The sequence below is a fragment of the Oncorhynchus mykiss genome, chromosome 25 (assembly GCF_013265735.2).
Source record: "Oncorhynchus mykiss isolate Arlee chromosome 25, USDA_OmykA_1.1, whole genome shotgun sequence".
NCBI classification, from domain to species: domain Eukaryota; kingdom Metazoa; phylum Chordata; class Actinopteri; order Salmoniformes; family Salmonidae; genus Oncorhynchus; species Oncorhynchus mykiss.
This window is the reverse complement of record NC_048589.1, coordinates 33,951,833-33,975,481: the sequence shown is the minus strand read 5'-3', so window position 1 is coordinate 33,975,481 and position 23,649 is coordinate 33,951,833. Positions and strand designations below refer to the sequence as shown.

The window sequence follows — 23,649 nt, the reverse complement described above, 5'->3', positions numbered from 1 at the left end:
TTAGGGTTGGGTCTCACTGTCTCTCTGAGCCTGTCAGTAGTTAGTTAGGGTTGGGTTTCACTGTCTCTCTGAGCCTGTCAGTAGTTAGTTAGGGTTGGGTCTCACTGTTTCTCTGAGCCTGTCAGTACTTAGTTAGGGTTGGGTCTCACTGTCTCTCTGACCCTGTCAGTAGTTAGTTAGGGTTGGGTCTCACTGTCTCTCTGAGCCTGTCAGTAGTTAGTTAGGGTTGGGTCTCACTGTCTCTCTTAGCCTGTCAGTTGTTAGTTAGGGTTGGGTTTCACTGTCTCTCTGAGCCTGTGTCAGTAGTTAGTTAGGGTTGGGTCTCACTGTCTCTCTGAGCCTGTCAGTTGTTAGTTAGGGTTGGGTCTCACTGTCTCTCTGAGCCTGTCAGTAGTTAGTTAGGGTTGGGTCTCACTGTCTCTCTGAGCCTGTGTTAGTAGTTAGTTAGGGTTGGGTCTCACTGTCTCTCTGAGCCTGTCAGTAGTTAGTTAGGGTTGGGTCTCACTGTCTCTCTGAGCCTGTCAGTAGTTAGTTAGGGTTGGGTCTCACTGTCTCTCTGAGCCTGTGTCAGTAGTTAGTTAGGGTTGGGTCTCACTGTCTCTCTGAGCCTGTCAGTAGTTAGTTAGGGTTGGGTCTCACTGTCTCTCTGAGCCTGTCAGTAGTTAGTTAGGGTTGGGTCTCACTGTTTCTCTGAGCCTGTCAGTACTTAGTTAGGGTTGGGTCTCACTGTCTCTCTGTGCCTGTCAGTAGTTCGTTAGGGTTGGGTCTCACCCTGTCTCTCTGAGCCTGTCAGTAGTTAGTTAGGGTTGGGTCTCACTGTCTCTCTGACCCTGTCAGTAATTAGTTAGGGTTGGGTCTCACTGTCTCTCTGAGCCTGTCAGTAGTTAGTTAGGGTTGGGTCTCACTGTCTCTCTTAGCCTGTCAGTAGTTAGTTAGGGTTGGGTCTCACTGTCTCTCTGAGCCTGTCCGTAATTAGTTAGGGTTGGGTCTCACTGTCTCTCTGAGCCTGTCAATAGTTAGTTAGGGTTGGGTCTCACTGTCTCTCTGAGCCTGTCAGTAGTTAGTTAGGGTTGGGTCTCACCAACTAAGTAACTAACGACTGACTCTAACTACAGACAGACTCAGAGAGCCAGTGAGACCAAACCCTGTCTCTCTGAGCCTGTTACAGTAGTTAGTGTCAGTAGTAGTTAGTGTCAGTAGTTAGTTAGGGTTGGGTCCCACTGTCTCTCTGAGTCTGTGTCAGTAGTTAGAGTAAGACCCATCCCTAACTAACTACTGACATAGGCTCAGAGAGACAGGGTGAGACACAACCCTAACTAGCTACTGACAGTAACTACTGACACAAGCACAGAGAGACAGGGTTGGGTCTCACCATAACTAACTACTGACACTAGTAATTACTGACACTAACTACTAGGGCTGGGCGATATGGCCAAAATGTATCACAGCATTTATTTCATTTTTTAATGGTGTTTTATGTTTTTGAATAATACCATTTCTAACTAGCAGTGAGTGACCCTACAGTGGCAAGACATACATTCTAAGTGATTTCAATGGTGCTTTCTCCATTTGGATTGTTTTATACTGTTCAGGTCAACTTCAACCAAAACAAATTTCCTTCATTTCCATCAATTTCTGCATTTCCTCCACTCATTTGATAACATTTTCACTCTGCCATGTAGCAGAATATGGGCAATTTTTTAACCAAATGTTGCAATTGTGATTTAGATCGAAACACTTGAGTGAACTTGTAAATAGCAAATTAATTCTGATTCTATAGTTAGAATATAAATATTAGTGAGCACTTTGAATTCTGTGGTGTTTGACATAACAATGAATGAAATTGCCAGGGAGGAGTTATTGTGACAATGTAGGAACCAATCTGATGGTCAGTGTTTCCTAGGGAACCCTATTATCTTTGGCTACATTAAATATTTCTTAATGTAGCCAACACATTCATGCTTCGCCTATTCCTCTTTGACAGAGAGAGACCAAACATTCAAATTCCGTTATAAAAGGTAGGAATGCCTTTCCAACAGTCTTGAAGGAGTTCCCACATGCTGAGTGCTTGTTTGCTGCTTTTCCTTCACTCTGCTGTCCAACTCATCCCAACCTATCTCAATTGTGTTGAGGTCGGGTAATTGTGGAGGCCAGGTAAGCTGATGCAGCACTCCATCACTCTTCTACTTGTTCAAATAGGCCTTACACAGCCTGGAGGTGTGTTTCAGGTCAATGTCCAGTTGAAAAATAAATTATAGTTCCACTAAGCCCAAACCAGATGGGATGGCACATCACTGCAGAATGATGTGGTAGCCACGCTGGTTAAGTGTGCCTTGAATTCTAAATAAATCACCCAACAGTGTCACCAGCAAAGCACCATTACACCTCCTCCTCCATGCTTCACGGTGGGAATCACACATGCAGAGATCATCCGTTCACCTTCTCTGCAGCTCACAAAGACACAGCGGTTGGAACCAAAAATCTCAAACTTATCAGACCAAAGAACAGATTTCCACCAGTCTAATGTTCATTGCTCGTCTTTCTTGGCTCAAGCAAGTCTCTTCTTATTATTGTTGTCCTTTAGTAGTGGTTTCTTTGCAACAATTCGACCATGAAGGCCTGATTCACGCAGTCTATTCTGAACAGTTGATGTTGAGATGTGTCTGTTACTTGAACTCTGTAAAGCGAAAGGGGGATACCTAGCATTTATTTGGGCTGCAATTTCTGAGGCTGGGAACTCTAATGAACTTATCCTCTGCAGCAGAGGTAACTCTGGGTCTTCCTTTCCTGTGGCGGTCCTCATTAGAGCCAGTTTCATCGTAGCGCTTGATGGTTTTTGTGACTGCACTTGAATAAGATTGACTGACCTTCATGTCTTAAAGTAATGATGGACTGTCGTTTCTCTTTGCTTTTTTGAGCTGTTCTTGCCATAATACAGACTTGCTCTTTTACCAAATAGGGCTATCTTCTGTATACCACCCATACCTTGTCACAACACAACTGATTGGCTCAAACACATTAAGAAGGAAAGACATTCCACAAATGAACTTTTAACAAGGCACACCTGTTAATTGAAATGCCTTCTTGGTGACTTCCTCATGAAGCTGGTTGAGAGAATGCCAAAAGTGTACAAAGCTGTCATCATGACAAAGGGTGGCTACTTTGAAGAATCTCAAATATAGAATATATTTTAATTTGTTAAACACTTTTTTGGGGTACTACATGATTCCATGTGTTATTTAATAGTTTTGATGTCTTCACCGAGGGTCAAATACCAGTTTCCCACTATTGAGCCAGCCTGAACCATACTGTCAGGCTCGGATACATCTTCTCACATTGTCCTTTCCAGCATGGCTGTGGTTATGGCTGTCCTCAACTGGCCACTCAACTTGAAACACTGTAATACAGTAGAACCTTGGTATGGGAATCCAGAGCCGGCCACTACATTAGTCTAATTCCAACTCTCATTTTTCGTTTTGTTGCTTCCACCATCCTCTCAGGTTTGTTTCCCTCGAGGGAAGCTTCTATATGCTTGATCACATTATTGTCTGTCATCACAAAATTCATGATCTCATCAAGCCTCTCTTGTGTGTTATTGGTGGTCAGAAAATCCACCAGTCGGAGCACGAGGGTCATTTGAAGTTTGACAAGGTGCTTGTGGCTGCAGAGGTCTTACTGCAGAACGGTAACCAGGAGACGAGGAACATCACCCATGCCAGACTCAAAGAACTCAAAGCATTATGGGAGGAGACCTGCACCTACATCATCCACTGCCACAGGTATGCTAACTCATGACTCCTCCATAACTCCTCCATGACCCCTCCATGACCCCTATGACCTTCCATGACTTCTATGAGAGCTGAAAATGGCAGGTTAATTACTATAATGTTTCTTTAAAAAGAAACCACAATTAGTATTAAGCATCCTTTCTCTTTTAGAAAGAGAGTGGTCCGTATGTAAACACCAGGAGAGGTTAGCACCACATGGATAATGTAGGCATGAGTGAATATATTCCTTCCAGTAGTTTACACATATTTGTTTAATTACATAGTCACAGCAGAAGCCCTTGTTTAAAAATATATATTTTTAACCCATATAGCTACACATATCAGTTTCGGAGGTCTATTGTTTCTCACCTTGAATATGCCTTCATAAATGCTTAAATATTTCATAATGAAATAATTATTGATAATAGTAAAAAAAATGGTTTATAAATGCTTGTTCATGATTATAAAGTCTTACCTACCATTACATCTCCTCTTTCCTCAGCCGTATAGAGTGGGTGTGGCTGCACTGGAGTGAGTACCTGAAGGCCTATGAGGAGTTTGAGATGTGGCTGGTCAGCGTGTGTCGCAGTCTGGAGCCGGAGGTGGAGCTGCAGCTGGGGGTGAAGGAGAAATTGTGGCAGGTGAGCAAACACACCAGGTGTTGGGTGTCAACAATAGTGACGTTTAGAGAGGGGAAGAGAGGTTATACTACTGGTACCATTTCAGTAGCCTAGCTTGAACTGTGTTCATAGGCTGTTAGATTCCTACTTCTTGTAGGAAGCCATCTTTGAGTTCATAGTTGAAAACCCTAGCCACATCAATTGAACCAACTAATGCTGCTTATTAAACCTATAGAAGAGCTAGCTTGCTGATTGATGCACCAAGTTCCAGCTGGAAATGGTATCCAATGGGTCGTTCTTCAATTACGGTGACATTTTGGAAATAATGAACTTCATTTTTCTACATTTCCATTTATTTAATTGTATTTGGGTACATCTTCCTATTCTAAATCAACTGATATGGTAGCTTAATTACTTTCAATCATTTGTACCATTTAAGATAACATTGTGCCACCAGTAATAGTAGAAAATAGAGACATTTTTGGTAAATGAGGATTATTTGAAATGGAGGCAAGAAAGGCTCAAATCTAAGGTCATCAATCCTTTAATATACTAAACTGATTTGATGAATCATTTTGCTCACAATGTTATTTCCCTTCATTTAAATTGACTAACACCAAGTGACAATTTGGATTTCGACACACCAAATTATCAACGGAATCCTCAAATGTGTGACATACTAAAAGGGTGTAATTAGCTAATAATTTTCTTTAATATAGACAGACCCCTACCCCGATAACAGTTTGTCACTGGAGAGAATTCTCAAGGTCCTTGTATATCTTTGTAATGAGTCATTTTCAAGGTGGTAACACCAATGACATAAAACTGAGGGACAGACGTTATACTAGTAAAAAAAAAGAAAGTATTTTATTATTCTAATGTGTTTGTATTGCTCTATACCTGATCTATACAGTAGATGAAATGCCTTTGTTTACTTTATTGCACTCAAAATAATAGATACACTATATATGCAAAAGTATGTGGACACCCCTTCAAATCAGTGGATTTGGCTCTTTCAGCCACACCCGTTGCTGACAGGTGAATAAAATCGAGCACAACGCCATGCAATCTCCATAGACAAACATTAGCATTAGAATGGCCTTACTAAAGAGCTCAGTGGTTCGGGCTGGGCCCCTTAGTTACAGTGAAGGGAAATCTTACCGTTACAGCATACAGTGACATTCTAGATGATTCAGTGCTTCCAACTTTGTGGCAACAGTTTGGGGGAAGACCCTTTCCTGTTTCAGCATGACAATGCCCCCATGCACAAAACTTGGTCCATACAGAAATAGTTTGTCGAGATCGGTGTGGAAGAACTTGACTGGCCTGCCCTGACCTCAACCCCACCAAACACCATTGGGATGAATTGGTATGCCAACTGTGAGCCAGGACTCAACATCAGTGCCCAACCTCACTAATGCTCTTGTGGCTGAATGGAAGCAAGTCCCTGCAGCAATGTTCCAATATTTAGTGGAAAGCCTTCCCAGAAGAGTGGGGGCTGTTATAGCAACAAAGGGGGGACCAACTCCATATTAATACCCATGATTTTGGAATGAGATGTTCACCAAGCAGGTGTCCACATACTTTTGGTCATGTGGTGTATCTCTAAATCCCCAAAACATGTCACTACGACTCTACACATAACTACTGGGACAAGCCAATGTGCTTACCCCAAGCCCTTTAAATAAAGGTGAAATAAAATAAATAATGCAACCACTGTGTCAGATTTTTTTTAAAACACACCATGCTGTAATCTGAGTACGGCGCTCAGAGACCAAAACAACCCAAACAGATATCTGCCATGTTGTGTCGTCAACAGAAGTCAGAAATAGCATTATGAATATTCACTTACTTTTGATGATCTTCATCAGAATGCATGTGGCTCTCTGGCAGACCTCTGACTCATTCCCCTGTCATTCGCCCCTCCTTCACAGTAGAAGCATCAAACAAGGTTCTAAAGACTGTTGACATATAGTGGAAACCTTGGGAAGTGCAATTTGACCCCTTATACACTGTGTATTCGATAGGCCAAGAGTTGAAAAACTACAAACCTCAGATTTCCCACTTCCTGGTTGGATTTTTTTCCAGGTTTTTGCCTGCCATATGAGTTCTGTTATACTCACAGACATCATTCAAACAGTTTTAGAAACTTCAGAGTGTTTTCTATCCAAATCTACTAATAATATGCATATATTAGCAACTGGGCCTGAGTAGCAGACAGTTTACTCTGGGCACCTTATTCATCCAAGCTACTCAATACGGCCCCCAGCCCAAAGACGTTAAATAATGCATAAACATAACTTTTTGCAGTAGAAAGGACTTGTATTATGTTTTATTATTGATAAACAATTCAAAAGCCACCCAAATGTAATGTAATCTAACGTGTGTGTGGCGTGTTTGTGTGTGTGTGTTCCAGGTAGACAACCAGCGCGTCCTGCTGAGTGACGTCCAGAACCAGGCACTGTTGCTGGAGAGGCTGGTGGACGAGGCTGCAGCGCTGAACAACCGCATCCAGGATCCCAGTGTGGACCAGGAAGCACAGGAGAGACTCCATCTGGCCTATAACAGCATACGGGACAAGGCTGATGTGCGTGTGTGTGTGTGTGTGTGTGTGTGTGTGTGTGTGTGTGTGTGTGTGTGTGTGTGTGTGTGTGTGTGTGTGTGTGTGTGTGTGTGTGTGTGTGCGTGCGTGCGTGCGTGCGTGTGCGTGTGCGTGTGTGTGTGTGGTATAAGGGAGGCTTTCTGATGACTCTCATTCAAAGTCTTTCCACCTATCCCCTGGATTTCTCTGCACAAAACCCAGGCTAGCATTCCTGTATAGACCTTAGGGAGATAATGTGTACACCACGATTACTGTCAGGGTAGACTATATAGCAAACATAATGTAATGATTGAAACCATGTTGACGTTTCAATCGCAGGCAGACAGACAGGCTGACGGTTACAGAGTACAGTAACTTCTACATTACTGTACTCTGCACTCTACGTTACTGTACTCTGCACTCTACGTTACTGTACTCTGCACTCTACGTTACTGTACTCTGCACTCTACATTACTGTACTCTGCACTCTACATTACTGTACTCTGCACTCTACGTTACTGTACTCTGCACTCTACGTTACTGTACTCTGCACTCTACGTTACTGTACTCTGCACTCTACATTACTGTACTCTGCACTCTACATTACTGTACTCTGCACTCTACATTACTGTACTCTGCACTCTACGTTACTGTACTCTGCACTCTACATTACTGTACTCTGCACTCTACATTACTGTACTCTGCACTCTACATTACTGTACTCTGCACTCTACGTTACTGTACTCTGCACTCTACATTACTGTACTCTGCACTCTACGTTACTGTACTCTGCACTCTACATTACTGTACTCTGCACTCTACGTTACTGTACTCTGCACTCTACATTACTGTACTCTGCACTCTACGTTACTGTACTCTGCACTCTACGTTACTGTACTCTGCACTCTACATTACTGTACTCTGCACTCTACATTACTGTACTCTGCACTCTACATTACTGTACTCTGCACTCTACATTACTGTACTCTGCACTCTACGTTACTGTACTCTGCACTCTACATTACTGTACTCTGCACTCTACGTTACTGTACTCTGCACTCTACGTTACTGTACTCTGCACTCTACATTACTGTACTCTGCACTCTACATTACTGTACTCTGCACTCTACATTACTGTACTCTGCACTCTACGTTACTGTACTCTGCACTCTACGTTACTGTACTCTGCACTCTACGTTACTGTACTCTGCACTCTACATTACTGTACTCTGCACTCTACATTACTGTACTCTGCACTCTACATTACTGTACTCTGCACTCTACATTACTGTACTCTGCACTCTACATTACTGTACTCTGCACTCTACGTTACTGTACTCTGCACTCTACGTTACTGTACTCTGCACTCTACATTACTGTACTCTGCACTCTACATTACTGTACTCTGCACTCTACATTACTGTACTCTGCACTCTACATTACTGTACTCTGCACTCTACATTACTGTACTCTGCACTCTACATTACTGTACTCTGCACTCTACGTTACTGTACTCTGCACTCTACATTACTGTACTCTGCACTCTACATTACTGTACTCTGCACTCTACGTTACTGTACTCTGCACTCTACATTACTGTACTCTGCACTCTACATTACTGTACTCTGCACTCTACATTACTGTACTCTGCACTCTACGTTACTGTACTCTGCACTCTACATTACTGTACTCTGCACTCTACATTACTGTACTCTGCACTCTACATTACTGTACTCTGCACTCTACATTACTGTACTCTGCACTCTACATTACTGTACTCTGCACTCTACATTACTGTACTCTGCACTCTACATTACTGTACTCTGCACTCTACGTTACTGTACTCTGCACTCTACATTACTGTACTCTGCACTCTACATTACTGTACTCTGCACTCTACATTACTGTACTCTGCACTCTACATTACTGTACTCTGCACTCTACATTACTGTACTCTGCACTCTACGTTACTGTACTCTGCACTCTACATTACTGTACTCTGCACTCTACATTACTGTACTCTGCACTCTACGTTACTGTACTCTGCACTCTACATTACTGTACTCTGCACTCTACGTTACTGTACTCTGCACTCTACGTTACTGTACTCTGCACTCTACATTACTGTACTCTGCACTCTACATTACTGTACTCTGCACTCTACATTACTGTACTCTTCTAGAGTTACGTCTGTGTCTCTGAATGTTGTTGGTAAATACTCTTCAAATTGTGCTAAGCTTTCTTTTGTTGTATAGTTCCTTTGTTCTCTTCTTCACACTATCAAGACAATGCCATTCCTGTTTCTATCTGCGTTTCATTGCCCTTTGAAACATCTGACAGGATGGAGCCCGACCATAGTCCTCTCCTCTGTCTGTCTCTCTTTTCAAAGGGTCTTCCTGGCCCATTTGAACATCCTTTAAGTCGTGGCAGAGCCGTGTGTTTGGTCCAAGGGGGAATGCCATTGTAATGATTGATGTTCTCTTTCATATTGAAGTTGTTGCTTATTAATAGAGCACATTTCTTCCCCTACACTTAGAACGAAGCTGGACCAGCTAGTTCTAATCTAAGTTAAATCAAATGTTATTCTGAATAAGATGCTATTCTACTATTCTCCAGTACACCAATGAGGTTTCTTTATTCAAAGCAATTTGCATGTATCTGCTCCATATTGATATGGGTTTCTTACCTTTTATTAGCTCTTTCTCTGGTTCCGTTATTATCATAGAGCATCGTGGACCCCAGGAAGACTAACTGCTGCTTCAGCAGTAGCTAATGGGGATCCTCATAAAATAGTAAACACGGAATCAGTTTTTTTTTGTTTAAATGTTTTTTTTTATAAAGGTTACTTGGCTTTTAAAAGGGCAATCTGGGATTTGAAAAGCAACAATCAATGGCTATATCACACATTTTTAAGTGAAAAAAATATATGTACTAATCCCAGATTTTCATGTCAACAGGAGAGGCTGTCGGTGCTGCAGAAGATGGCTGAAGAGCACCAGATGTACCAGAGAGACGTCCTGAAGTTCCAGGCCTGGCTGGTGTCCAAGACTAAGGAGCTCAACACCCTCACTGAGACAGAGGACACAGCCGAGAACAAACTCCGAGCCCTACAGGTGAGAGAAGTACACCCTAGTCACATGACTTCTGGGAGGGACAGGTGAGAGAAGTACACCCTAGTCACATGACTTCTGGGAGGAACAGGTGAGAGAAGTACACCCTATTCACATGACTTGCATTTTAAATGAGGTTTGATTTGACTTGATTTGATTCTGCTGGGAGGGACACATACCATGCTAAGAACATTTCCTTGTAATTTCCTTAGTTTTGTGTCATGGATTTGAAAGAATATGATGAAGTCTCAGTAGGGTAGAGAATCAGGACACAGCCTAACCCTCTCTCCTCTGTCAGACCCTGGATGACAACGTGGCCAGTGAGGAGAGGACGCTGCAGCACATTGAGGTCATGGCGGAGGCAGTGCGGGCCAACACGTCCCCCGGGGGGGCAGATGTGGTGGTGGAGGAAGCAGAGGAGCTGCGTCTGGACTGGCAGAGGCTGAGACAGAGCCTGTGTGAGGCCGGAGAGAGCCTGAAGAGCAGCCTGGAGTCTCAGAGCCAGTACCAGAGCCGCTGCCAGCGTCTAGGGGAGGACATCGGCCAGCTCCGGGGCCTGCTCCACAGACTGACCAGAGACCTGGAGACAGCCAGGGAGGGAGACAGGACCGGAGATCTGGAGACAGCCAGGGAGGGAGACAGGACCGGAGATCTAGAGACAGCCAGGGAGGGAGACCGGACCAGAGACCTGGAAACAGCCAGGGAGGGAGACAGGATTGAGGAACAGATGGTTGGGCAGTGGAGGAAATACATGGTGGGTTTGGGCTCACTCTCTATTACTTCCTGTATAATCTCTCTCTCTCTCCGACAGTTCTCTATGCTACTTTCACTCCTCAACCCTATGGTTTACAGCTTTAGTTACGAGCTACAACAAGGGTCTGACACTGCATGGGTGGTTGCTCTAACTATTACCTGGCAGGAATTGCCCTCTGACTGAATGCCTGGGAGAGGTGTGGTGGAAATGAGAGAGAGAAGATAATGATTGTGGGCTGGTATTGTAACCTTACAGTAAAAACATACATGTTGTGGGAAGGTGTGGTAGGGCAGGTTCCAACAGTCTATGTGTATCAATAGTTTGAAGTAGCTTCTTTTTGTTATCTATTGTACTTCATCCTCACTGATTTGAATAATTGTGACAGATGAAAGGAAATGCCTCCATAGGCTTTCAGTACATTGCTTACACCTGTCCTGTCTGTTCAGTAGGTTAGTGTTTTTCATCATGAATCTTGTTCTGGAGGCAGCTCTGCAGTGTTCACTAGCTGGCACAGCCACAATGTCATAAAATCTGATTTTAAACCTAATCTTAACCCTAACCTTAACCAAACTGATAAACCTAAAAATTAAGGCCAAAAAGCAAACATTTTTGTTCATACATTTTTTACCTTATAGACCATTTTTACTTTGCAGCTGGCCTATCTAAGGGGAAATTGCACGGTTCTGCCTCCATCTCATGACAATAAACGTCAACCTGCGTCTGTTCAGATCAGTGAAGATGGTGGCAAGGAAGCGAGTCTAGGAAGCGAGGCTAGGAAGTGAGGCTAGGAAGCCACTGTAGAATATTTAGATCAGACTGAGAAACCAAAGCTGGCAGATGAGGCAAGCAGTTCTTAACCACTCTTTTAATCCTCAACAAACAAAAGCATTCTTGACAATTCACCTTAGTGGAATGAAAGCAGCAGGCACCAAGAGGCCTCTGAGGCTGTAATCGGTTAACTCTGGCAAAGGAGGAAATTAATTGGGCGTGCCCCAAGGGTCAGTACTGGGGCCCCTCCTCTTCAGCCTGTACGTTAATGATCTGCGTTCTGTCTGTACTGGGTCGGAAGTTCAAATGTATGCAGATGATACAGTGATATATGTGCATGTAAAGAGCAAACAACAAGCTGCACAAGAACCCACTACTGTAATGGTCCAGGTTACAAAGTGGCTCAGTGACTCATGTTTGCATCTCAATGTGAAAAAAACATTTTTCTTTGTTCACAAAGAGGACAACTGATGCTACTGAGCCAGATGTCTGTGTTTAACTGATGCTACTGAGCCAGATGTCTGTGTTTAACTGATGCTACTGAGCCAGATGTCTTGTGTTTAACAGATGCTACTGAGCCAGATGTCTATGTGTAACTGATGCTACTGAGCCAGATGTCTGTGTGTAACTGGTGGTACTGAGCCAGATGTCTGTGTTTAACTGATGCTACTGAGCCAGATGTCTGTGTGTAACTGATGCTACTGAGCCAGATGTCTGTGTGTAACTGATGCTACTGAGCCAGATGTCTGTGTGTAACTGATGCTACTGAGCCAGATGTCTGTGTGTAACTTATGCTACTGAGCCAGATGTCTGTGTGTAACTGATGCTACTGAGCCAGATGTCTGTGTGTAACTGATGCTACTGAGCCAGATGTCTGTGTGTAACTGATGTTACTGAGCCAGATGTCTGTGTGTAACTGATGCTACTGAGCCAGATGTCTGTGTGTAACTGATGCTACTGAGCCAGATGTCTGTGTGTAACTGATGTTACTGAGCCAGATGTCTGTGTTTAACTGATGCTACTGAGCCAGATGTCTGTGTGTAACTGATGCTACTGAGCCAGATGTCTGTGTGTAACTGATGTTACTGAGCCAGATGTCTGTGTGTAACTGATGCTACTGAGCCAGATGTCTGTGTGTAACTGATGCTACTGAGCCAGATGTCTGTGTGTAACTAATGCTACTGAGCCAGATGTCTGTGTGTAACTGATGTTACTGAGCCAGATGTCTGTGTGTAACTGATGCTACTGAGCCAGATGTCTGTGTGTAACTGATGTTACTGAGCCAGATGTCTGTGTGTAACTGATGCTACTGAGCCAGATGTCTGTGTGTAACTGATGCTACTGAGCCAGATGTCTGTGTGTAACTGATGGTACTGAGCCAGATGTCTGTGTGTAACTGATGCTACTGAGCCAGATGTCTGTGTGTAACTGATGTTACTGAGCCAGATGTCTGTGTTTAACTGATGCTACTGAGCCAGATGTCTGTGTGTAACTGATGGTACTGAGCCAGATGTCTGTGTGTAACTGATGCTACTGAGCCAGATGTCTGTGTGTAACTGATGCTACTGAGCCAGATGTCTGTGTTTAACTGATGCTACTGAGCCAGATGTCTGTGTTTAACTGATGCTACTGAGCCAGATGTCTGTGTGTAACTGATGCTACTGGGCCAGATGTCTGTGTGTAACTGATGCTACTGATCCAGATGTCTGTGTGTAACTGATGCTACTGAGCCAGATGTCTGTGTGTAACTGATGTTACTGAGCCAGATGTCTGTGTGTAACTGATGCTACTGAGCCAGATGTCTGTGTGTAACTGATGCTACTGAGCCAGATGTCTGTGTGTAACTGATGCTACTGAGCCAGATGTCTGTGTGTAACTGATGCTACTGAGCCAGATGTCTGTGTGTAACTGATGCTACTGAGCCAGATGTCTGTGTGTCAGGGGAGAAGCTCCAGGTGGTATTCCATGTTAAGTACCTTGGCATCATACTTGATTCCAACCTCTTTTTTTTCTTTTTTTTAAGCAGTTGAAAAGGGGAACTCAAATAACCAAATTCAACCTAGCTAATTTCCGATTCATATGAAATTGTTTGACTACAGAGGTAGCAAAACTGTACTTAAATGGTATTATATTCCCTCACTTATTATACTGCTTGACTGGTTGGGCCCAAGCTCGCTGTACAACATTCAGTCTGTCTGCAAACAGGCTCTCAACGTGCTTGATTGAAAGCTCAATATCCATCATCACTGTTACATCCTCAGAAATCACGAGTTCCTGAGTTGGGAAAATCTTGTGCAATACACTGACGCATGTCTTGTATTCAAGGATTAGCACCTTTCGTCCGTCTGCTTTCTCTGTGAGAACTTCCCATGTCTGGAATACACTGACATCAGACACACACAGCTGCACCGCCTATCACACCTTCACAAAAAACATTAAGACATGGCTATAGGCCAATCAGACTTGTGAACATAATCCCTAGCTGTGTTTTGCCGCTTTCCATGTTATGAGGTGTGTAAACACTTTTTCATGTATTGCATTTATGTTTTTATGTGTTGCTTTTATGGATTTTGTTTAGTCGCTGTGCTATTGCTCTGTCTGCTTGCTACATGTTGCTTGTCCTATGTTTTCACTGCTTATTGTTTGTCTGTATTGTTAATGTAATTGTTTTTAATAACATGCCCCGAGACTGTGGTTGAAAATTAACCATCTGGCTAAAACTGGCACTTTTACTGAAACGTTGATTAATGTGCACTGTCCCTGTAAAAAAAGAAATGAACTCAAACTCAAGTTGGTGTTCATGCCAATTTGGTTGTTGATGTTGGTGTGTGATTGTTTGGGTGTAGAGAATGAGCTGCCAGGTGGTCTAGCCTCGTCTCTGGATATGTCCCAAATGGTTTCCTATCCCCTTTGTAATGCTTTTGACCAGGGCTCAAAAAGGTAATATGCACTGTGATGTGTATTTTTCCTTATTTCTCTCTGTTGGTATTCCTCCGCTCAGAACATCCGGAATACTTTATTGGCAGAGGAATCCCAGGTGGAGCGCCTCAAGGCCCAGCTTAAAGAACTCTTCCACTTTTCCCAAGATTCCCAGCATCTCTCTGACGACGTCCTGGCTGTGGTGAAGGAACAGCAGAGGTGAGTTGACATGTAGGATATGTCCCAAATGCAACCCTATCCCCTATTTAGTACACTACTTTTGACTAGTAAGGGGGGGGGGGAATCGATACTTTGACTCCAAGTATTGATTTGTAAATAAAAAATGCATATTTTTTTGCTAGGTAGTGTTAGCTAGCGCTGGTCATCCTATATCTTGTTCTCCAAGTATCGTGATAATAACGTTTCGTGAGGTCCCTGGCAATTCCCAGCCTTAATTTTGACCAGAGCCTTATCGGCCCTGGTAAAAGGTAGTGAACTACGCCTCCCGAGTGGCGCAGTGGTCTAAGGCACTGCACCGCACTCCTAGCTGTGCCACTAGAAATTCAGGGTTCGCGTCCAGGCTTTATCGCAGCTGACTGCGACCGGGAGACCCATGGGGTGGCCCAGCATTGTCTGGGTTAGGGGTGGGTTTGGCCGGTAGGGATGTTCTTGTCCCATCGCTCTCTAGCAACTCCTGTGGCGGGCCAGGCGCAATGCACGCCAACACGATCTCCGGGTGTACCGTGTTTCCTCTGACACATTGGTGCGTCTGGCTTCCGGGTTAAGCGGGTGTGTCAAGAAGCAGTGCAGCTTGGCTTTGTTGTGTTTCGGAGCACGCATGGCTCTTGACCTTCGCCTCTCACAAGTCCGTACGGGAGTTGCAGCGAAGGGACAAGACTAACTACCAATTGGAAAAGTGAAAAAGGGTGAAAAAGGACAAATTATTATTTATTTTTTTAAAGGGTAGTATAACGGGAATGCATCATTATCCATACTCTAAGATACTTCATATTAACTAATGTGAGAGAGTTGGAGAGGTGGCATCTGCCACATTTGCTCTCACTCTCTCTGTGATTTCTATTCAGTGAAGGAGAAGGAACAAGGAGAGGAAGATGCTTTTTCAGACTGTTGACATTCACCTTCAGAGGGATGGTTCAGCAGAATTTGCATAAGCCAACTGTCTATTCTTCCATAGGATATCAGGTTCCATGCCTTTTCATGCTCTAACTTGTCGTAACTAATGTGACGGTTAGGAATCCTAACACCTCTTTGTGGTCTAATAAAGGGCATAACATGTGGAGATCATCCGTTCACCTACTCTGCGTCTCACAAAGTCACGGCAGTTGGAACCAAAAATCTCAAATTTGGACTCATCAGACAAATTTCCACCGGTCTAATGTCTATTTCTTGTGTTTCTTGGCCTAAGCAAGTGTCTTCTTCTTATTGGTGTCCTTTAAATCAAATCAAAGTTTATTTGTCACGTGTGCTGAATACAACAGGTTCACCTTACAGTGAAATGCTGACTTACAGGCTCTAACCAATAGTGCAAAAAAAGGTATTAGGTGAACAATAGGTAAGATAAAATATAAAAACAACAGTAAAAAGACAGGCTATATACAGTAGCGAGGCTATAAAAGTAGCAAGGCTACATACAGACACCGGTTAGTCAGGCTGATTGAGGTAGTATGTACATGTAGATATGGTTAAAGTGACTATGCATGTATGATGATCAGAGAGTAGCAGTAGCGTAAAAGAGGTGTTGGCGGATGGTGGGTGGGACACAATGCAGATAGCCCGGTTAGCCAATGTGCGGGAGCACTGGTTGGTCGGCACAATTGAGGTAGTATGTACATGAATGTATAGTTAAAGTGACTATGCATATATGATAAACAGAGAGTAGCAGAAGCAGCGTAAAAGAGGGGTTGGGGGGAGGCACACATTGCAAATAGTCCGGGTAGCCATTTGATTACCTGTTCGGGAGTCTTATGGCTTGGGAGTAAAAACTGTTGAGAAGCCTTTTTGTCCTAGACTTGGCACTCCAGTACTGCTTGCCATGCGGTAGTAGAGAGAACAGTCTATGAATGGGGTGGCTGGGGTCTTTGACAATTTGTAGGGCCTTTCTCTGACACCGCCTGGTATAAAGGTCCTGGATGGCAGGGAGCCAGTGATGTACTGGGCCGTACACACTACCCTCTGTAGTGCCTTGCGGTCAGAGGCCAAGCAATTGCCGTACCAGGCAGTGATGCACCCAGTCAGGATGCTCTCGATGTTGCAGCTGTAGAACCTTTTGAGGATCTCAGGACCCATGCCAAATATTTGTAGTTTCCTGAGGAATAGGCTTTGTCATGCCCAATTCACGACTGTCTTGGTGTGTTTGGACCATTCTTGTTTGTTGTTGATGTGGACACCAAGGAACTTGAAGCTCTCAACCTGCTCCACTACAGCCCCGTCGATGAGAAAGGGGGCGTGCTCAGTCCTCCTTTTCCTGTAGTCCACCAATAATCTCCTTAGTCTTGGTTACATTGAGGGATAGGTTGTTATTCTGGCACCACCCAGCCAGGTCTCTGACTTCCTCCCTATAGGCTGTCTCGTCGTTGTCGGTGATCAGGCCTACCACTGTCGTGTCGTCTGCAAACTTAATGATGGTGTTGGAGTCATGCCTGCCATGCAGTCGTGGGTGAACGGGGAATACAGGAGGGGACTGAGCACGCACCCCTGGGGAGCTCCAGTGTTGAGGATCAGCGTGGCCGATGTGTTGCTACCTACCCTCACAACCTGGGTGCGGCCTGTCAGGCAGTCCAGGATCCAGTTGCAGAGGGAGGTGTTTAGTCCCAGGATCATTAGCTTAGTGATGAACTTTGAGGGTACGATGGTGTTGAACGCTGAGCTGTCGTCAATGAATAGCATTCTCACATAAGTGTTACTTTTGTCCAGGTGGGAAAGGGCAGTGTGGAGTGCAATAGAGATTGCATTATCTGGGAATCTGTTTGGGCGGTATGGAAATTGGAGTGGGTCTAGGGTTTCTGGGATAATGGTGTTGATGTGAGCCATTACCAACCTTTGAAAGCACTTCATGGCTATGGACGTGTGTGCTACAGGTCTGTAGTCATTTAGGCAGGTTGCCTTTGTGTTCTTGGGCACAGGGACTATGGTGGTCTGCTTGAAACATGTTGGTATTACAGACTTAATCAGGGACATGTTGAAAATGTCAGTGAAGACACCTGTCAGTTGGTCAGCACATGCCTGGAGCACACGACACGTCCTGGTAATCCGTCTGGCCCCGCAGCCTTGTGTATTTTGACCTGTTTAAAGGTCTTACTCACATCGGCTACGGAGTGTGTGATCACATAGTCGCCCGGAACAGCTGATGCTCTCATGCAAGCCTCAGGGTTGCTTGCCTCGAAGCGAGCATAGAAGTGATTTAGCTCATCTGGTAGGCTTGTGTCACTGGGCCGCTCGCGGCTGTGCTTCCCTTTGTAGTCTGTAATAGTTTGCAAGCCCTGCCACATAAGACGAGCATCAGAGCCAGTGTAGTATGATTCAATCTTAGCCCTGTATTGACGCTTTGCCTGTTTGATGGTTCATCGCAGGGCATAGCAGGATTTCTTGTAAGTTTCCGGGTTAGAGTCTCGCACCTTGAAAGCGGCAGCTCTACCCTTTAGCTCAGTGCAAATGTTGCCTGTAATCCATGGCTTCTGGTTGGGGTATATACGTACAGTCACTGTGGGGACGACAGTGGACTTATTGATAAAGTCAGTGACTGATGTGACGTACTCCTCAATGCCATCAGAAGAATCCGGGAACATGTTCCAGTCTGTGATAGCAAAACAATCCTGCATCTGCTTCATCTGACCACTTTTTTATAGACTGAGTGGTGCTTCCTGCTTTAATTTTTGCTTGTAAGCAGGAATCAGGAGGATAGAGTTGTGGTCAGATTTACCAAATGGAGGGCGAGGGAGAGCTTTGTACGTACTTCTGTGTGTGGAGTACAGGTGATCTAGAATAATTTTCCCTCTGGATGCACATTTAACATGTTGATGGAACTGATTTACGTTTCCCTGCATTAAAGTGTCCGGCCACTAGGAGCGCCACCTCTGGGTTATTGGTTTCCTGTTTGCTTATTTCCTTATACAGCTGACTGAGTGCGGCCTTAGTGCCAGCATCTGTCTGTGGTGGTAAATAAACAGCCATGAAAAGTATAGCTGAGAACTCTCTAGGCAAGTAGTGTGGCCTGCAATTTATCACAATATACTCTACTTCAGGCGAGCAAAATCTAGAGACTTCCTTAGATTTTGTGCACCAGCTGTTGTTTACAAATATGCACAGACCCCCCACCCCCCCCTCGTCTTACGAGGAGTGTGCTGTTCTATCTTGCCGGTGCAGCATGTATCTCGCTAGCTGAATATCCATGTCATCATTCAGCTACGATTCCGTGAAACATATGATATTACAGTTTTTGATGTCCTGTTGGTAGGATATTCGTGATCGTACCTCGTCTAGTTTATTGTCCAATGATTGCATGTTGGCGAGTAGTATTGACGGTAACGGCAGCTTTCACACTCGCCTTTTCCGGGTTTTTACCAGGCATCCGGTTCTTTGTCCTCTGTACCTGTGTCGCTTCCTCTTGCAAATAACGGTGATCTCGGCCTTGCCGGGTGTTTGGAGAATGTCTTGTGCGAAAAAAATCTTAGTTTAATCTGAGGTGAGTGATCGCTGTCCTGATATCCAGAAGCTCTTTTTTTTGCCGTAAGATATGGTTGCAGAAACATTATGTATAAAATAAGTTACAAATAACGTGAAAAACCCCCACATAATACCACAATTGGTTGGGCGCCCATAAAACTGCTGCCATTTCTTCCGGTGCCATTTTTAGTAGTGGTTTCTTTGCAGCAATTCAACCATGAAGGCCTGATTCACACAGTCTCCTCTGAACAGTTCATGTTGAGATGTGTCTGTTATTTGAACTCTGAAGCATTTATTTTTGCTGCATTTTCTGAGGCTGGTAACTCTAATGAACTTATCCTCTGCAGCAGAGGTAACTCTGGGTCTTCCTTTCCTGTGGCGGTCCTCATGAGAGCCAGTTTCATCATAGAGCTTGATATTTTTTGAGACTGCACAAATTTCCCAGATTTACTGACCTTCATGTCTTAAAGTAATGATGGACTGTCGTTTCTCTTTGCTTATTTGAGCTGTTCTTGCCATAATACAGACTATTTTGCCAAATAGCGCTATCCCTTACCTTGTCACAACACAACTGATTGACTCAAACTCATTAAGAAGGAAAGAAATTCCACAAATGAACTTTTAACAAGGCACACCTGTTATTTGAAATGCATTCCAGGTGACTACCTCATGAAGCTGGTTGAGAGAATGCCAAGAGTTTGCAAAGCTGTCGTCAAGGCAAAGGGCGGCTACTTTGAAGAATCTCAAATATAAAATATGTTTAGATTTGTTTACCACTTTTTTGGGTACTACATGATTCCATGTGTTATGTCATAGTTTTGATATGTTTTCTATTATTAGAAAATAGTAAAATAAAGAAAGACCCTTGAATGAGTAGGTGTGTCCAAACTCTTGACTGGTACTGTACATTCCTCATACATGTAACCATTAACTTCTGGTGTAGCAAGTATTTCAAAGTACAACCCAACACCGTATACAGGGGTATTTTTGAAATACGGATGGGATGATTTTCAATACCCTGATGCTCAGGGAGTGTGTGCTACACCACTGCTTAAGTTAATAAGTTAATCATGTAAGATATAAATTATCTCCAGCTCGGGTCCAGCTATGAATCTGGAGTGGCTAGCTCCTGGATCAAGATCCTTGCTGCCTGAATTAGTTTTGTGCGTAAAAACAAAATTGTTTGTATATAGCTTCTTTCTTTTTGTAGCGCCCCCTGCCTATAATACCGTATACCACGGTATGAAAATCTGCTTACCCCCCAACACTAGCTCATATTTCTTTAATTCATGTAAAGTTACATAACTAAAAAAAATTATGTTCAAGCTCAGTTTTTCCTCTGACTCAGTGTGAAAGACAATGTTTAAACAAATATCTTTAGCAATCTTGGTCTTTGCATGAAAAGCACCATATCTAACCGGTCTTATGCTCATTTTCTTTGTCCCCGTGCAGTGTGAAGTGTCGTGCTATGAAGCTATGTGTGGAGTCAGAGTTGGGTCTGAGACAAGTGCTGCAGGACCCTCTGCATGGATTCTCTCAGTGGAGTCAGGTTGTCTCTCAAGTGCTGGAGTCTTCTGCTGAAGTGTCTGAGTTCTCACACGTCACCATGCTGGTGCAGAACATCCAGGTAGGAACAGCACACTCCAAACTGCCATGTCCGTTTAGGATATTACAACAACAAACTGTTGAACAGCAGAAGATGTACAGCAGTAATGTTTTACACACTGCTGGATGCACCTCACCTTTCATTCACAAAGTAAAAACAATAACAGAAGTGCATGGACAGACAGTGGCCCTAATGCGGATCCCATCTTTAAATGGGATGTAGCAGGACGTAAACAAACAACAAAATAATTTTAATACAGTAAAGCAAAATGCATAGAGAAAAAGTTCAACTCATATTTACAGTAAGAGTCACTCCCATCAATCAAACCGCTAAACCAGGATTGTGTTCATAAGGGGGGACATTAATGTCTGAATCTCAGTAGTAACTGTGGCTCTTAAGGCCTGGAGATGATAATGAAAAGAGAAAAGCAGATCTTCAGTATTCATGGTACCTTAATTAGGCCAGCTAGGGAAATGTAATCAGCCCTACATACAGTACTGGAACTGGACAGAGATTGGCTTAGAATGCGTCCCAAATAGCACCGTATTCTCTATTTAGTGCACTATTTTTGACCAGGGTGCAGTTTGGGACACATGTCGTGGAAATCCATTACTGAGAGAGACTTGGTAATTTCTTCAAACAATCATCTTTATTTAATATCGATGAATTATTGCAATAATGAAACTGTCAACCCAACAGTCTTGACTGTCAGACTGAGAGTCTGAATCATACAGAGAATACTGGGTCGTTATATACAACACCTAAAACTACTTCAACCATGCCCCCCCCCCCCCCCCCCCCCCACCGTGCAGATTGGGCACCATAACCCACCCTGGGTTCATCCTGTCGTTCCTGTGCGTGAGGGGGGGGGGGGTAGTTTCTACTCCTCCATGCTAATTTCCCAGATGTTTCCCAGATGCAAGAATGAGAACCAACAATGGAATGTTTGTTCTATTCCTCCAGGCTATCTCTATCTCGGGGACACACACACATCTCATCTATAGAATGCGCTGTTAGACCAGAGACATATGTCTCACATGCACCACTATTGATAGACTGGAATGTGTCTGTTTGTTTTTTTTATCACCAAGACATTAATCAATTGTCAGCTTCAAGCTATCTCTAGTAAAACCCATGTCCTCGACACCCAGACTAGCTGCAGGAAGCTAGAGGGACACCATAAAACTCAGCATTAGCAGGCCAGTCTTACTCTAAGTTTACTATTAATATCCACCAAATCAGGTTAGTATGTAATTTTTTATTTCGTCACGCGTCCTCGCCTTCTCCATCAGAAAATGACTTCCTCCTAATATAAACTCCCCTCCAGATATGGGAGTAATGACAGCAAAGGTCAGGGAGCTCAATCAATCCCTGATCTGTGAAAAAGAAGATATGCTTGCTGTACTTTCACACCAAGAAATGTGTGATCTATCTACTGGAGGCACATATTTCTACTACACATAGCTTTCATCTATGGTGTGTTCCCTCTTAAATCGTTATTTTTCTTTGTATCTCCCCCTTTTTTCTCTCCTTCCCCTTTCAATATCCCCTCTTTTACTGTCTTCCATCTACACACTTACACTTTTCTTGATTTATCCCCTGCCTATATATATATATATATTTTTTTTCCCCTCACTGTCTTTCCCTATTTCGCTCATCCCCCCTACAGAGGTTGCTGAAGCACAGTCTGCAGCTGCAGGAGCAGTTGCGTTTGATGCTGTTGAAGAGAGATCTGCTGTGTTCAGTGTTTGGCTCAGACAGCGCAGAGAGTCTAATGACAGCGCTCAATGACACCGTGAGGAAAAGGGAGGTACTGCACAACCAGCTGCTGCAGAGGAAAGCAAGACTGCAGGTGTGTGGTGTGGTGTGTGTGTGTGTTTGTCATAGACCAATTCTGATAGCTTTTAGCCGTACCCTTATCCTACTCCTCCTCTGTTCCTCTGGTGATGTAGAGGTGAATCCAGGCCCTGCAGTGCCTAGCTCCACTCCTATAACCTACCAGGTACCACCCCAAAGCCGTAAACACGGGCACCCTCATAGATATCATCCTAACCAACTTGCCCTCTAAATATACCTCTGCTGTTTTCAACCAAGATCTCAGCGATCACTGCCTCATTGCCTGCATCCGTAATGGGTCAGCGGTCAAACGACCTCCACTCATCACTGTCAAACGCTCCCTGAAACACTTCAGCGAGCAGGCCTTTCTAATCGACCTGGCCCGGGTATCCTGGAAGGATATTGATCTCATCCCGTCAGTAGAGGATGCCTGGTTATTTTTTTTAAATGCCTTCTTCACCATCTTAACTAAGCATGCCCCATTCAAGAAATTTAGAACCAGGAACAGCTCTTGGTTCTCTCCAGACCTGACTGCCCTTAACCAACACAAAAACATCCTGTGGCGTTCTGCATTCGCATTCAACAGCCCCCGTGATATGCAACTTTTCAGGGAAGCTAGAAACCAATACACACAGGCAGTTAGAAAAGCCAAGGCTAGCTTCTTCAAGCAGAAATGTATTTCCTGCAAAACAAACTCAAAAAAGTTCTGGGACACTGTAAAGTCCATGGAGAATAAGAACACCTCCTCCCAGCTGCCCACTGCACTGAAGATAGGAAATACTGTCACCACTGATAATCCACTATAATTGAGAATTTCAATAAGAATTTTTCTACAGCTGGCCATGCTTTCCACCTGGCTACCCCTACCCTGGTCAACAGCACTGCATCCCCCCACTGCAACTCGCCCAAGCCTTCCCCATTTCTCCTTCTCCCAAATCCAGTCAGCCGATGTTCCGAAAGTGCCGCAAAATCTGGACCCCTTCATATCAGCCGGGCTAGACAATC

At 43.9% G+C, this 23,649-nt stretch overlaps 1 protein-coding gene across 4 annotated transcripts in view; it reads left to right on the top strand.

Moving 5' to 3' along the window:
• The window catches only part of LOC110505813 (nesprin-3), a 49,377-nt gene that overhangs the window by 5,560 nt on the left and 20,168 nt on the right, over positions 1-23,649 (top strand). For 3 of the 4 annotated variants that reach the window (XM_036962341.1, XM_036962340.1, XM_036962339.1), the window contains exons 3-10: positions 3,607-3,779; positions 4,270-4,408; positions 6,804-6,974; positions 9,926-10,081; positions 10,377-10,832; positions 14,602-14,738; positions 20,655-20,829; positions 22,478-22,660. In XM_036962341.1, the coding sequence (XP_036818236.1) occupies positions 3,607-3,779; positions 4,270-4,408; positions 6,804-6,974; positions 9,926-10,081; positions 10,377-10,832; positions 14,602-14,738; positions 20,655-20,829; positions 22,478-22,660 (1,590 nt within the window). The remainder of the gene's footprint in view (positions 1-3,606; positions 3,780-4,269; positions 4,409-6,803; positions 6,975-9,925; positions 10,082-10,376; positions 10,833-14,601; positions 14,739-20,654; positions 20,830-22,477; positions 22,661-23,649) is intronic. The other variant, XM_036962342.1, reaches the window with a different exon arrangement.